The sequence below is a fragment of the Malus domestica genome, chromosome 11, assembly GCF_042453785.1.
Source record: "Malus domestica chromosome 11, GDT2T_hap1".
Taxonomy (NCBI): Eukaryota; Viridiplantae; Streptophyta; class Magnoliopsida; order Rosales; family Rosaceae; genus Malus; species Malus domestica.
In genome coordinates, this window is record NC_091671.1 from 35,574,600 (window position 1) to 35,588,299 (window position 13,700).

Sequence of the window (13,700 nt, forward strand, 5' to 3'; positions counted from 1 at the left end):
TGGTTCTGGAACCTTATATAGGGGAGAAATAATAGGTTAGGGTTTGGAGTTTTTATAGGCCTTTTTTTAATATTTTGAGCTTAAAGTTTGGCAACACATTGGATTTAACACATTTTAACATACAAATTTTAGAAAATAATACCCAAAACAAATAATTAAATAAAAAATTAATTTAATTAATTCGGTTCGGTTTGGTTTGGTTCGGTTTCTAGATCACTAAAATCGAACCGAACCAAAAGAATTCATTTCGGTTCGGTTTTTTCAATTCGGTTCAGTTTTTTCGGTTTCGGTTCGATTTGGTTTTCGGTTTTTTGAACCCACCCCTAATAAGTAGTATAGATATAGATTGGGTGAATGAACGGCTAGGTGCGGGTGCTTGCTATTTTTTTGGTTGGACTCTACTCCATCTAGAAAAAACCCCTTTACGAATTAAATGAACAGGTGTGAATTAACAGAATAACCCATACAATTGTTCTTAGAACTTTCAATCGGCAGTCAGTTATAAGAATGTTAAATCAGTTATTACAATGAGTAGGTCCCGTAGCTCAGTTGGTTAGAGCGTTGGTCTTATGAGCCGAAGGTCGCGGGTTCGAGCCCCGCCGGGACCATATCTTCTGTTATATTTAAGTTTTTTTAACCTTATTTTTCTACACTTCTTCATCGAAATTTCACCATATTAACCATTTGATATTCTGCAAACATACCAGACTGTGCGTTTTGTATTGTTCGACTTTTTAGTGTATTTTTATTGTTTTCAAAATAACCATAAAACTCTATTTAGGTTTAGGGTTTAAGCTTTTGTATTCTAGTCCAACTTCTGTTACGATATAATCCGACCTATCCAACCATCTCCCTTTTGTCCCCAAACATCACCCTTGCTTCCACTTTCCGTTGTCCTGTTTCTGTATCTGGAGTTTTAGGTGTCGATCCGGAATCATTTGGTTCCTCTTTCGATCCCGTTTTGTATATTTTGGTAAGTGTCCTCACAATTTCCTGGCACTTGTAATGTGGTTTATGTGATACAGCATGTGATTTATGTGGCTGATTTGTGAAGGAAATTCTGCAGTTTTCTGAATTGTATCTGGTATATATGAAGTGTTCTGTACTGTGGCATATTAGCAGCATCTTGATTAATACGAATGAGTACAGGGAGAGATTCGGGCTTATGAAGATGGTTAATATCTGGAAAGATAGATTGAACATGGAAGCAACGTAAATTACTTTTACTTCTATTGAAGTTTTTCATTGGGAAATTGATTGGCTCATCAACTTTTCCTCAAGAATTGCCTCTCAAATTTTGTGTCTGTTACTATATTCTAATCTGCATTGATACCCTATTTTAAGGGAGGTACAGTCTGGTGTCGAAAAATCAAATGCAGGTCCTGGTGTCCCTAGAAGGCCAATTGAAGATAAAGCTGCCGCTCGGATTTAAGCTTCATTTTTAACACCAAAGGTAAATCATTATAACGAGTGCAATATTTTCGCGCTTCGGTTGTATATTATAATTTTCGTGTGAGTATATGTGCTTCGGTATGATTAAGTCATTTGTATTTTTTCAAAACTCTTTGCCCTTGTAGTATCAGTCATTTATGATGCAGAAAATCAAATGGCATGCAAGAAAGAAATTATTTCATCTAAAGGGATCAGTGATCTAGATATCAATATTTGACTGAAGGTGAAATGGTTTAGGGTACAAGCAACAACTGCACTGAGGTATTAACATTTAGGGGAATAGAATAAGATCAAATTTGACCTCGCCATGGTCAAGGGATCCACACACATTAAGTTTAAGAAACTTGAGGTAACGTTGAAGAACGTAATAATATCACATCAGAAAATTGACAAAATCAAATACAAATATAGTGAAGTGTTCAACTACTAATTGCATCAAGTCTTTTTGTTTTTTGCTTTTCTGTATGAGCAACGAGGGCCATTTCGTAGCATCCCAAAGATTAATACGCGTTGTGTGGAGGTTAACCTAATTTTCATCTACTTGCCACCGGCATCTTTTCTTTACCTTCCTTTGCAGATACATTGTTTTGCCCTTTTGGTACTCATAACAGAATTTACTCCTGTTTAACTTCTGTGTCCGCGGTTGTTAGCCACAGTTTTCTATCTGTTTTAAACATTCTTTACCACATTTCCCATGCCATTTCATGTGAACTTTTCATCAATAAGAATGCGACCAACAACGGAGTCTATTTTGTCCATTCTTTCCATATCGAATCAATTTCTTCTAAGTGAAACCAGATTAACCCAGCTTTGTTGTTGTGAAACGCATTACTGCCCATGTCTGTCGTAGGTGAAGCAGCAAAATGCATGCACCATAAACTTTTGTTGTGAACTTTATGGTCCTTGTTAGGCTGAAATTGAAGCAAAGGCTAGCTAGTTGTCCATGTCAGGTCAAATGGACTTAGGTATTAATAAGCTAAGCCCACCAAAACCAAATTGGAATGGTTATTCTATCTCATGCAATGCGTCGCAACAGAAAGCTTCTACTCAGTTTGAACGATTCAACGATTCTGCAGCCTTGGGGTTTTGAATTAAGTATTTTTGTAATATATATATTTTCTTATGTTATCTGTTATGTTTTTAAAGAGTTTGGTTTCATCTGAAACTCTCTTTGTAAACTCTATATAATGGAAATATAGAGAAGGCTAAAATTATCTAAGCCTAATTACATTCAAACCGAATACCGTACCGGTACCATCCATCTCTGAGTACAAAGACATCCCTCTTCACCCCATGGCTCTTTCTGCCGACGTCTTTAGTCTCAATGTCGCCAACTTTCTCACTATTAAATTGAATCGTAACAACTATCCATTGTGGAGGGCTCAATTCATCCCTCTCCTTCGTAGTAGGGGTCTGGATAGTTCATCTTAGTGTCCTCCTCCATTTATCACTAATGATGAAGGAAACTTGGCTGATGAAGCCAATCCTAGATTCATTAACTCACCACGATGTTGAAGCACACGATTATGCGATGAAGCATATTGTTCCTGGGGGGTCTTCCTAGCAGCAGCAACAAAAAATTTAATAACAAACAGCACATTGGGAGTGAGAGAACTGAGCAGCCAGGACAAGACTACTTGGTCTTGTTGAATCCATGCGTCAAATTTGGAGTCAAATTCCCTTCATCATCAGTGATAAGGGCATGAGGACACTGAGATGAACCATCAACAAATGGCAGAAGACCCCTACTAACGAGGAGAGGGATGAATTGAGACTTCTGCAATGGATAGTTGTTACGATCCAACTTAACAGTGAGAAGTTGGCTTAAACAAATCATGTGATTTTTCGTTAAAATGAACAGTACCGGAAGCTTTTCGTTAAAGTTCCCTTAAACAAATCATGTTAGAATAGGGTTTCTTTTTTCATTGTGTGCTGCTTTTGTACATTTGTGGGTGGTGCGACCTAATGAGCTTTGTTTGAAGATTCCTATGCTTTATATTATATTGTTTGTTTTTTTGCATAAATATATTACTTGTTATATATTTTTAATGCGCATCCGTGCAGTTAAAGATCTTGTGTGTGTCCTCCTGCCTTTATCGCTGATGATGAAGGAAATTTGACTGATGAAGTCAATCCATGCTTCAACAAGACTAATTGGTCTTATTGAATCCATGCTTCAAAGATGGATTGACTTCATCAGTCAAATTTCCTTCATCATCAATTACAAAGGCAGAAGGATACTGAGATGAACCATCAACAAAAGGCAAAAGACCTCTACTACGAAGGAGAGGGATGAATTGAGTCTTCCGCAATGGATAGTTGTTATGATCCAACTAATGGTGAGAATTGAGAAAGTTGGCGACATTGGGACTAGAGACAACAACGAAAAGAGCCAATATGGCGTGGAGAGGGATGTCGTTAGACGCAGAGGGATGATACTACTAAGGGACTCAATTTGAATGCAACGTGACTAGATAATTTTAGCCTTCTGTATATTTTCATTATATAGAGTAGATACTATGAAACCAAACTCTTTTAAAACACAAGAAGTAACGAAAGAGATCAATACATAAATTACATAATTCAAATCCTTAGGCTGCATGATTGTTGAATCATTGAAACTGAGTAGAAGTTTTTTGTTGCAACGCATTGAATGAGATAGAAGAACCATATGAACTTGGTTTTGCGGGCTTAGCATATCAACTCAAACTCTCCTTGTAAACTCTATATAATGGAAATATATAGAAGGCTAAAATTATATAACCTAATGACATTCAAATTGAGTGCCTTATAGGTATGAAATTTTATCTTAAAAGGCATCAATGCTAATAGCAATAGATCATGCATTTTTTACTTGTAGATTATTGTAATACATTTCGATGTGGGATTATATCGCCTTAGTAGTGTCCGTATAGGCTTATTCTTTTGTTCACCATGGATCAAGAATTTTGGTGGTCAATTATCATTGAGGTAATCTAATGGCAGCCCATATAGTCGGAGTGGGAGCGTCTTAGCAACACTTAGAAACAATTGTTATTTGCCTCTACTCGAATGAATTTGCTAAAGGATAACTTTGAGGTAATCTATACAATTGTTAGAGTAAATGTAAAAATATAGAGAATAATTTGAATGGTTTCCTTAAAGTATTATTTGCCCCCACTCGAATGAGTTTGCTAAAAGAATCCTGGCAAATCACTTCCACAATACAACAAAGTATAAAATATTCGATTATCGTCCATAATCATTTCATTTAGCAACACTCAGTCTTTATTTTGTCAATTCAAGTCACGGCTCCAAATCTCACCGACGATGGTTGATGCAATCAAAACTCGAATAAGAGCTTTGTCGGACAACCTGGACTCCAATTTTGGCTTATATAGCTCAGGGTATACTTCTACAACAAATGTAAGGAAAAAATAAATGCATTGTCTGGTCCCTTGGCAATCCAAGTAATCATTGCACCTCCAGCGGTCCATTTCCAAAGAATGGCGATAACAAAGGCCAACAGATTCATGTGTTTTTAGATATTTTTTTCCTGGGAAATGGATCTTAATCCAATTGTACAAGCTGCTAAGATCATCTGGCATTGAATGCATGGCAGCATAACTGGTGAGCTCCAGGTGGACGACTCAGAGAAGACAACTGTTGAAGTTATGGTTTCACGACGAGTCTTGTGAGATTATGCTTATTCCAAACTTTGTATCAAGCAATTTTCAAATTGGAAGCGAAGGGTTATTTCTTGTTTTGTTAATCAACAATTGTTGTTCACGAGATTAAAACTATTCTCTCTCTTTAAGTTATAAAGTGAAAATTTACGTGTCGTTAAACCAAATTATCTTGAATAATTGAAGAGTTAATTAAATGATAATCACATCACACGTCTGTTTAATTATGTCCTTGTTTTTGTGTAAATAATTTAATTTCATTGCCAGAAATAAAGAGAAGTGTGTAACAAAAAAAAAGTGTTTTCACTTCCTTCTCGTTTAGTTATTAGATTGAAAAATTAAAAGAAAAATCAAGGCACAAAATTGAGAGGAGTGAAAAAGATGAAAATAGTAGCGCTGAAATCACTCCCATTAAACAAATCATGGTTAGAATAGGAGTAATGCTATTCATACCATACTTTTGTACCACATTTTCATACCACCTTATGTGACATTTGACGTGGACAGCCACATCATTTGAATTAATCAGATTTTTAAATTTAGTTCATTATTTAATAAACTAATAATTAAGCAAAACTAGTTAATTAAATGATGATTGTGGTATATGAGGAGTCTTTCTCCTTCCTTTTCTTGGGTTTTACAAATTTTTCAAATGATGTGATTGTCCACATCAGATGCCACTTAAGGTGGTATAGAAATATGGTATAAAAACATGGTATGAATAGCATTACTCGATCATTTTTCATTGTGCGCTGCTTTTACGCATGTGGTTGGTGCGACCTAACGAGCTTTGCATGTTGGATTCTTATAATTAATATTATATTGCATAAAATATATTACTTGTTATTTTTAATGCCCATCCGTGCAATTGAAGATCTTGTGTGTGTCCTTAACCTATAATCTCAACTGCTCAACTCAATGATTTAAATTCTTTAATCTCCAATAATTTATTTTATGTTTTTTAATGCTGTATTAATTAATGAATTAGAAATTGACACACCCCCGTCTCGAAGGAGGGCATGCTGGTCGTCACGTGAGAGTGACGTAACCATTTACACAGTTCGGAAGCTTTAAAAATACAATTATTAAGATGAAACACTCGAGGGTGAGTCCTACTTTTGTGAATTCTGTCAGAACACCGCTGGATTCCTCGTGGCCACCAAAGCTCTGCTATCTAGAACCATTATTAAGATGAAACACCCGAGGGTGAGTCATACTTTTGTGAATTCTGTCAGAACACCGCTGGATTCCTCGTGGCCACCAGAGCTCTGCTATCTAGAACCTGGAGGGGCGCAAAACAAAATTGAGTGGGTCAGTAAAACAAAGTTTTTTGAAAACATTTCATTTAAAACATTTCTAACCCCTCGCTGTAAAACTTGTATACTTTCCCAGAAAATAACATAATAGCATAATATTTGTTCAAATCTCTCAAAACATTAATCTTTACCAAAATCCAGCAAGTATGCCATGCAATAATGTCAATGACAGAATATGGATGCATCAATATAACAGGTGAAATAAGGAATCAATCGGATGACGGCCAGCATGCCCTCCTTCGGGACGGGGTGTGTCAGAAATTGTGACAAAATCTGCGGAGATTTTTCAATGTGACGGAATATGACTCGGTATACCAAATGTAATAATACAATTGATTAAAAACTTAAAAAAAAAATATTTAACTTATTATATTATTACACTTGTTATCACAAACCGTAATCCCGCACATTGAGAAGTTTCTTTGAAATGTGGGGCGGAATATGGGCTGAAAGCTGTAGAGCAGAAAACCAATATGCACGGAAAAGATAGATAAGCTTTCAGCTTACATGCGTGCGTGAACATATGGTATATTAGTTTCACCACAGCTTAATTAATATATTTTTTAGTAATAATTAATATAATTGGATTCACATAATTCATTCATTACCCAAATGCTTTGTTAGGTCATCTAAATTCAGACGTGAGATAAGGAGACGAGTTCACTATCAGTGTGGCGTACTCAGTCATAATACAACGCCACATGAAAAGATACGTAGTTTTGTATTAGTGGTCCAAAACGCTATGATATGGTGGAATAGTTTTCCCGTTTTGCTATATCTTACCGTAGAAATGATCCTGCAACCCAACAATACATTCTTAACTTAAAATTTTTCCAATCCGACCTTAAAAGGTAAAATATTGTGCAAACGTGCATATTTATCTAGCAACTCCATCTTGACACATGAATATTGCCAAAGAGTGCTAAAAGTAGTAGTTTGTCGAGAGGATTTCCTTTCGAAGTGGGATTGCATGTGAGCACAATTGTAATGCAACTCAAATCCCAATCGTCCTATGAATAATAATAAAAAGCTAAATGCGATATTAACTCAAGAGAAATTCTTTTTGAGAATCAAAGTGTGATTGCATGTGAGCACCATTGCAATGCGATTCAAACCCCAACCGCCATATGAAGAGTAACAAAGGGCACAAAAGCGATTGTAACTCAAGAGAAATTCTTTTCAAGAATCGAAGTGGGATTGCATGCGAGCACAATTCCATCGCGACCTAAATCTCAACCATTTTATGAATAGTTACAATGAGCGCTAAAAGCGATAGTCACTCGAGAGGAATTCTTTTTGAGAATCGAAGTGGGATTGACTGCCAACGCAATTTCAAAGCGACTTAGATCCCAACCATCTTATCCTCTAGGTTTCCGTTGAACTTGCACACAAAAAAATCGAAAACTCCATATTTGTACATTCACTTTCTATTGCAGTGTCACCATCTCAATAGAAGCTACCTAATAGATGTTTTATCTTGAAGGGCAAAAAAATTAAAAAATAAAATAAAAGGGGCCAAATAAAAAAAGGGAAAAACAAAGTTATTTCCAGCTAGGTGCCTTGAAAGATTTTTATTAGGGCACTGAGATTTACAGGGGTTAGAGAGGGGAGGGGACCATTCTGGACAGATGGGCAAGTACCAGATTTTGGTGGTATCCATCTGTGTTTTCATTCTCTCCATAATTGAGAGTGTGTTTGTGATCATCCCAATCCCCACCCCTTCATGGCTCCCTCCTCCTAATCATTTTAGTTCACATAGGTCATGACCCTAAGATTCCTTCCAAAACATGGACGCACCCTTGTGTCAAAACTCAAATGTAACTTTGGAAGGTGACTTGCCTACACCGGTTACGGGGGAGTGCAACTGTGACAGTGTCTCAAGCTAATAACAAAGTATTATGTGACAAAGTTAAAATTCACAGCATTGCGTTACTGATTCAGGATATTACCGCAAGTCATATTTAGTGTAGGTAAATCGTTGCAGTAGTTTTATGGACTAGGGTGATTATCACATCAGTTGGATCCCATGTGGAACCGGGTGACATCAAAATACAAGGGGTCGCATACTTTAAAGAAAGATGTCCTATAAATGATGTGGTCAGACACCTAGCCAGTCAGTTGAACCAAACTAAGCTAGTTGAACCAAAAATTCTACCTGTTGAGGTAAAAAAGGGACTCAATGTAGGTAAAAAGGTTGACAATGATTCTTGTAGCAGTCAAAGTGCCGACAGGACCATGTTCAGCTCACACTCAATTGGGTAAATGCGGTTTTCAAGATTCATCAAACTATGCTGTCACTTTCACAAGAAACAAGAGATGTTTTAGCCATTTCAAAATCCTAGTCTCCACATTCAAATTTTACTCCTTATATGCTGCAATGCCAAAGCAGAGCAATATGGAGCTAAAAGGGAAACACTGCTTAAGTCGGGAATTTACCAAAGATTGCATCTTTGGGAAGAAAATGGACTTAAACAAGAAGCTACGAGTCTACTGCATCCCCAACAATTTCTACTGCTTATGGAAAATGACTTTTGTTCCGTCTTCGGAAACCAGGAGAGGGACTTGCATGAAGCGAAACGAAAGGATTGATATATAAAAGACAATGCATTCAGCTTTCAATTTCCTTTTTGCAGGTTTGAGCAAGCTGCTGAGGACTTTGAACCCTTTCACTGAAAAGTAGTAAAGAACATAAGAATGACATAGGGCACTAGAGGCTACTCTTTCTCCTAATGAGAAGTTTACTATTTCCAAATAGATGAAGAAAAGAGGCCTTAATTCCCTTTGTGCTTCTCTCGTTTCTGGTGTGAAAGAGGCTAAAACCTGCAAATTTCCTATATAGGGTGATATGGGGTTCTCTCAATCTTTTTCGGAACAATTCGGATTTTGGGGGATCGGGTTTGTGCTAATGTATCAAAACACACAGAACTTCCATTTAACTCTACGAATGAAAATAAAGCAAATTAGCAACATATTGCTAGTCTAGCAACAGAAACACAAACCAAACATAGAGCAAGCAAAAAGTTTGAGCTGTAAGTGCTCAACTCAAACATGTAAACAGAGCTGCAACAACAACATAACAAGCAACAAACTGATGAAATGAAAGCTAAAACGAACCGAGGGAGCGGAAAAAACCCGAACATGCATCAGATTTCTTCTTCCCAAGGCACACGCCATTGAACCAAAGCGACCGAAAAATCTTCTCCCTGGCCACATCTGAATTGGGAATCAACAGGTAGCTCTTGTAATCTCCCTGTGGAAGGGAGAGATGAGATGAGAGCTTGAGCCCTGCAATGACAAAAACCAACACAAGCAGCACACAATGTGTGAAAATTGATCCAAAACAAGCAAAACAGGGGATAAAAATCAGAACCAAAATTTACAAAGGTAGCACCTTTTGAAGAGAAGTTCAGTCTTTTTGTTTCGGTTCAATGGCGAGAATTGGAGGAAGCAGAGGACGGCTTGTCAGAGATGCCGTCGTGCTCCTCCTCGCCGTGAATTCGTGCCGGGATGTGGAAGCCGGAGAATCCACCTCCGGAGGTGAATCCCATACCGGAAAAGGACGGTTGGTGATGAATGGATTGCGAGATTTGATGATGATGATCGTGAGAAATGGATTGTTGGTTTTGCTGGTCCATCATCCAAGCACGGATTGACGGCGAGTTACTGGACTGAAGGGGTCCCCTCTGAAAAAAGAACTGGCTTTGGCCGAACAACGACGGCTGCTGCTGCTGCAAAGAACTAGTACCACTCTGCTGTGTTGGTAGCAGCGAGTTGAATGTAAACCCGCCTGACGACGATGATCCACCGCCGTTATCACCGCTATCTCCGCCTCCGCTGTTCCAAGCCACCATTCTCTGGAATCTGTTCATCTCTTGCTGCTGCTGGTTGTGGTGATGCTCTGCCCACGCGGCGGAGGACCCATCAAACCCAAGCGGGTTTTGGGATCCGGAGAAAAGGGATTGCTCGTTTTGATGGGTCTGAGCGTGGTGCTGGTGGAGGAGAATTGGGTCTTGGAAGGATTGCAGAGAGAGGCGCAGATCTTGGCTCTGGCTGCTGGTTCTGGAGAGTAAATCAGGTGGGTAGTTCTGATGAAACTGTATCGTCGACGACGGAGCCTCGGCTGCGGCTGCGATTGCGGAAGCACCCGTTGGGAAAAAGGACTTTATGGTGTCTGCAATGGCGTCCGAGTCGAGCGACGGTGGGAGGAAAGTCGAGTTGCTATTTGGGTTCTGAACAATTTGCTGTTCCGAAACTCCACTCCCCACCATTGTTGTCCTTTGATTAGCAGACCCAATTGCGTCCACTCCCGCGAAGCAGTGGATGCCGGTCGTGGTCGGATTGTGGGTCTCCATGCCCGGAACCGACGCGGTGGTTGAAGTCGAATGTGGGTTCCATGAGGGAAGCTCGTCTAGCTCGTCTATGGCGGCCTTGGCCTTCTTGATTAGCCAATCGACGGCCTTGCTGGGTCGGTCGTAGCCGAGCCGGTCCTGGACGTCGTAGAATTGAATGGCGGTGTGAGCGGCGAGCCGGACGCGGCGGTCCCTCGGGCCTTTCGCCGTGCAGACCTTGCTGTGCCTGTCTTTCCGGCCCGTCGCCCGGACAATGTGGCTGCCTCGTACCACCTCCACGATGTCTGTGCTGACCACTCCTGCGCCCGAGGACGGAGGCCTTATCCCCAGGCGAGATGACGTCGTTGCTTGGTGGTGGTGGAGGTGGTGAGAATCCCCCATTTTTGATCTTGCATGTTCGATGCCCTGTTCCCCCAAAGTTGAAGAAGAAGAAGTGAAGCTGCGTTTCTTTGGAGCTTGCTGCTGTTCTTGCAGCTGCAACTGCTGGGTTTCTCCAAAGAAATGCTGGTGCTGATGCTGGGTTTGTGGGTCTTGCTGGAAATACGGAAAGTTGAAAGCTTGGTGGTGATTCTGCTGGGTTTCTTCTTCTCTTTGGACAAGATGGGTAAAATTGAGAATTGGGTTTTGATGGAGATAATGGTGGTCGTGATTCCTTTGAGGATCCAGAGTCAGACCCTTGTGATTTTCCTCTTCCAGTTTTTAATGGAACAGTACAACCGCTTCTGCTTCTGCTTCTACAACAATTACTTTTACAAATAGACCTCTTTTTGCTAGTGGTTTTTCTTTGCTGCTGGGATCTCCTGATGCTTGTGCTGCCACCTCTCCTCTGAGCCCTGAAGCTGCTTCTGCTTCTGCTGCTTCTGGCTCTCCCAAAAGCCTCTGTCATTCAATGTTTTCAGTTCCATATCACGAACATCCCACCACCACCACCATAATTAAAACCCAAACCAGACTGAAAGAGAAGGCTAAACCAGCTCCCTTGCCAGCCTAACCCATCTCCCTCTCTCTCTCTCTCTCTCTCTCTCTCTCTCTCTCTCTCTCTCTCTCTCTCTCTACTTTTGGTATTTGTGCCTCTTAATTGTACACTTCTTCAGCTCTATTATGGAGACTAACTTAATTACCAGAACTGTTTATATATAGGGGTTAACACTACCCAGCAGAGCGGGCAAACCCAACAACTAGAATACCAAATCCCAATTTCTAGAGAGAGAAAGTGAGAAATTGGGGGAATTAAAGGGAGGGTGGAAGAGGAGAGAAAAATACACGCTTTAAATGGTTTTCTCCACCTATATGTACATGTGGAGTTGATGATGCCAGTGGTAAGGGTGGCAGTGTTTGGTCAGAAAGAGGATTAAAGATCTCTGTGATCTCATCATTGCGTCTGCTCTCTCTCTCTCTCTCTCTCTCTCTCTCTGCTTTCATTGTACCACATATCTGCACCTCCTTCACAATACTTCAACTATACAAAATACACGGAAAGAAAAGGAAAAAAAAGTAAGATTCTTCCTTTTTTTATTTTCATTCCTTTCCCTCGTCTCTTTTTATATTTTATTTTACTTTTTGTCTTATTGTTTTTATAAAATATATATATATATATATAATATTAATGTGATTTATCTGTAATCGTTTAAATATGAGAAAACGGAAGAAAAAAGAGATTAGAAGGAAAAAAAGTTATTCTTCAAAAAAAATATCAAACTATTTTGTTCTAGGTTTTCTCTATTTCTTTCAATCAGTTAGCTTCAAAATTTAATTCCTCCCCTTCAGATTTGGATCCCATCTGAATTCAATTTGTAGAGATTCTAAAGATTCTCACATCCTAACTGTTTATCGTACATCGTGCGGTTAGAAATCATTTTGAATTTTTTTATTTAAAATTAAACACAAATAGTACCTGACGAAAACTAATCGCACGATGTACGATAAATAGTTATGATGTTAGGATCCAGAGAGGATCCTCATCCCTTCCGTTCAGTTCCCTTTAACTCTCCTTTTTTTACAGTTGGATAATACATGTATTCTCTTTTTGTAAATAACATATTTTGATCGTATAAATTTCATAATCCGACTTGTTCAAAACCTTTTAATTTTTTTTTCTATATCACTCATACAAAAAATTATTTTAATCTGAGATCATTTAGTCATTCAAATGTATAAACATACTTACTATGTAAGTACCAAATAATATACTCATGATGAGTCGTTCATTTGTTTGATGCATTTTGGATGATTAAACGATCTCCAATTTGAATAATTTTTTGTAAGAGTGATCTATAAATGAAGATTAATAAATTGAACTTATCCGGTCAAGACATGTTATTCACATATAGGAAGATATGTGCATTCTTCACATGGTGAGATGCAAGTATTACCCTTTCCAATTTTACTTTCTTTTTGTTTTCCACCTATCGGTACGGTCTCGTAATATTCTTTATTGAATTGTGTATAAAATATCTTATCGTTATAGTTGACGTATTTTGTGGGTTAGCACAAATATCCTCAAGGCAAATAGTTTTTAAAGCACCTCTCACAAACATATCTTCTATGTTTTGCTTTCACTATGATCCCCACAGCACCAATAGTATAATATTATGTGATAAAATTTAAACTCGTGGCATTGCATACCAAGTCTTTACCCACACTAATCTTTTACGACTTAAGAGCTTATCTAATCAGACAAACCTATCGAAGTTTATCTCTTCTTTCTCTCGAGGTTGTTTTAATTTTCAGGGTTTTACTTGGTGGCCATAAGTTAGAACCGTTGGTTTGAGGTCAAGGGCACTCACTGTCTGCAGGATGCTCTGGTAGATTACATCCTTTATATGCCACCACCCACGCCTTTTGAAAGTGACACCCCACTTCCAACTTTTTATGCTCTCTCTCTCTCTCTCTAAGACAGAAGGGTTAAGCAAAAGCAA

The 13,700-nt window shown here is 38.7% G+C and overlaps 1 protein-coding gene, 1 long non-coding RNA gene and 1 other non-coding gene across 4 annotated transcripts; 2 read left to right on the plus strand and 1 right to left on the minus strand.

Annotated features, from left to right (window-relative positions):
* Positions 1 to 534: 534 nt before the first annotated feature.
* Positions 535 to 608, plus strand: TRNAI-UAU (transfer RNA isoleucine (anticodon UAU)). Its single transcript has one exon. It is a non-coding gene; the product is annotated as a tRNA-Ile (tRNA).
* A 118-nt stretch (positions 609 to 726) lies between these two features.
* Positions 727 to 4,034, plus strand: LOC139189672 (uncharacterized). The gene is made up of 2 exons (XR_011573512.1): positions 727 to 1,453; positions 3,517 to 4,034. It is a non-coding gene; the product is annotated as an uncharacterized lncRNA (long non-coding RNA).
* Positions 4,035 to 9,341: 5,307 nt separating this feature from the next.
* On the minus strand, positions 9,342 to 12,285 carry LOC103448743 (transcription factor TCP4). 2 transcript variants are annotated; one of them, XM_008388011.4, is made up of 2 exons: positions 9,825 to 12,285; positions 9,342 to 9,718 (listed from the first exon to the last, which is right to left on the minus strand). In XM_008388011.4, exon 1 carries the CDS (start codon positions 11,161 to 11,163, stop codon positions 9,859 to 9,861), a length of 1,305 nt encoding a protein of 434 aa, XP_008386233.1. In that variant the 5' UTR covers positions 11,164 to 12,285; the 3' UTR covers positions 9,342 to 9,718; positions 9,825 to 9,858.
* Between the last annotated feature and the right edge of the window lie 1,415 nt (positions 12,286 to 13,700).

What these genes read in the sequence shown, in the direction of transcription:
- LOC103448743 (XM_008388011.4), bottom strand. Translation starts at nt 11,163, where the DNA reads ATGGGGGATTCTCACCACCTCCACCACCACCAAGCAACGACGTCATCT.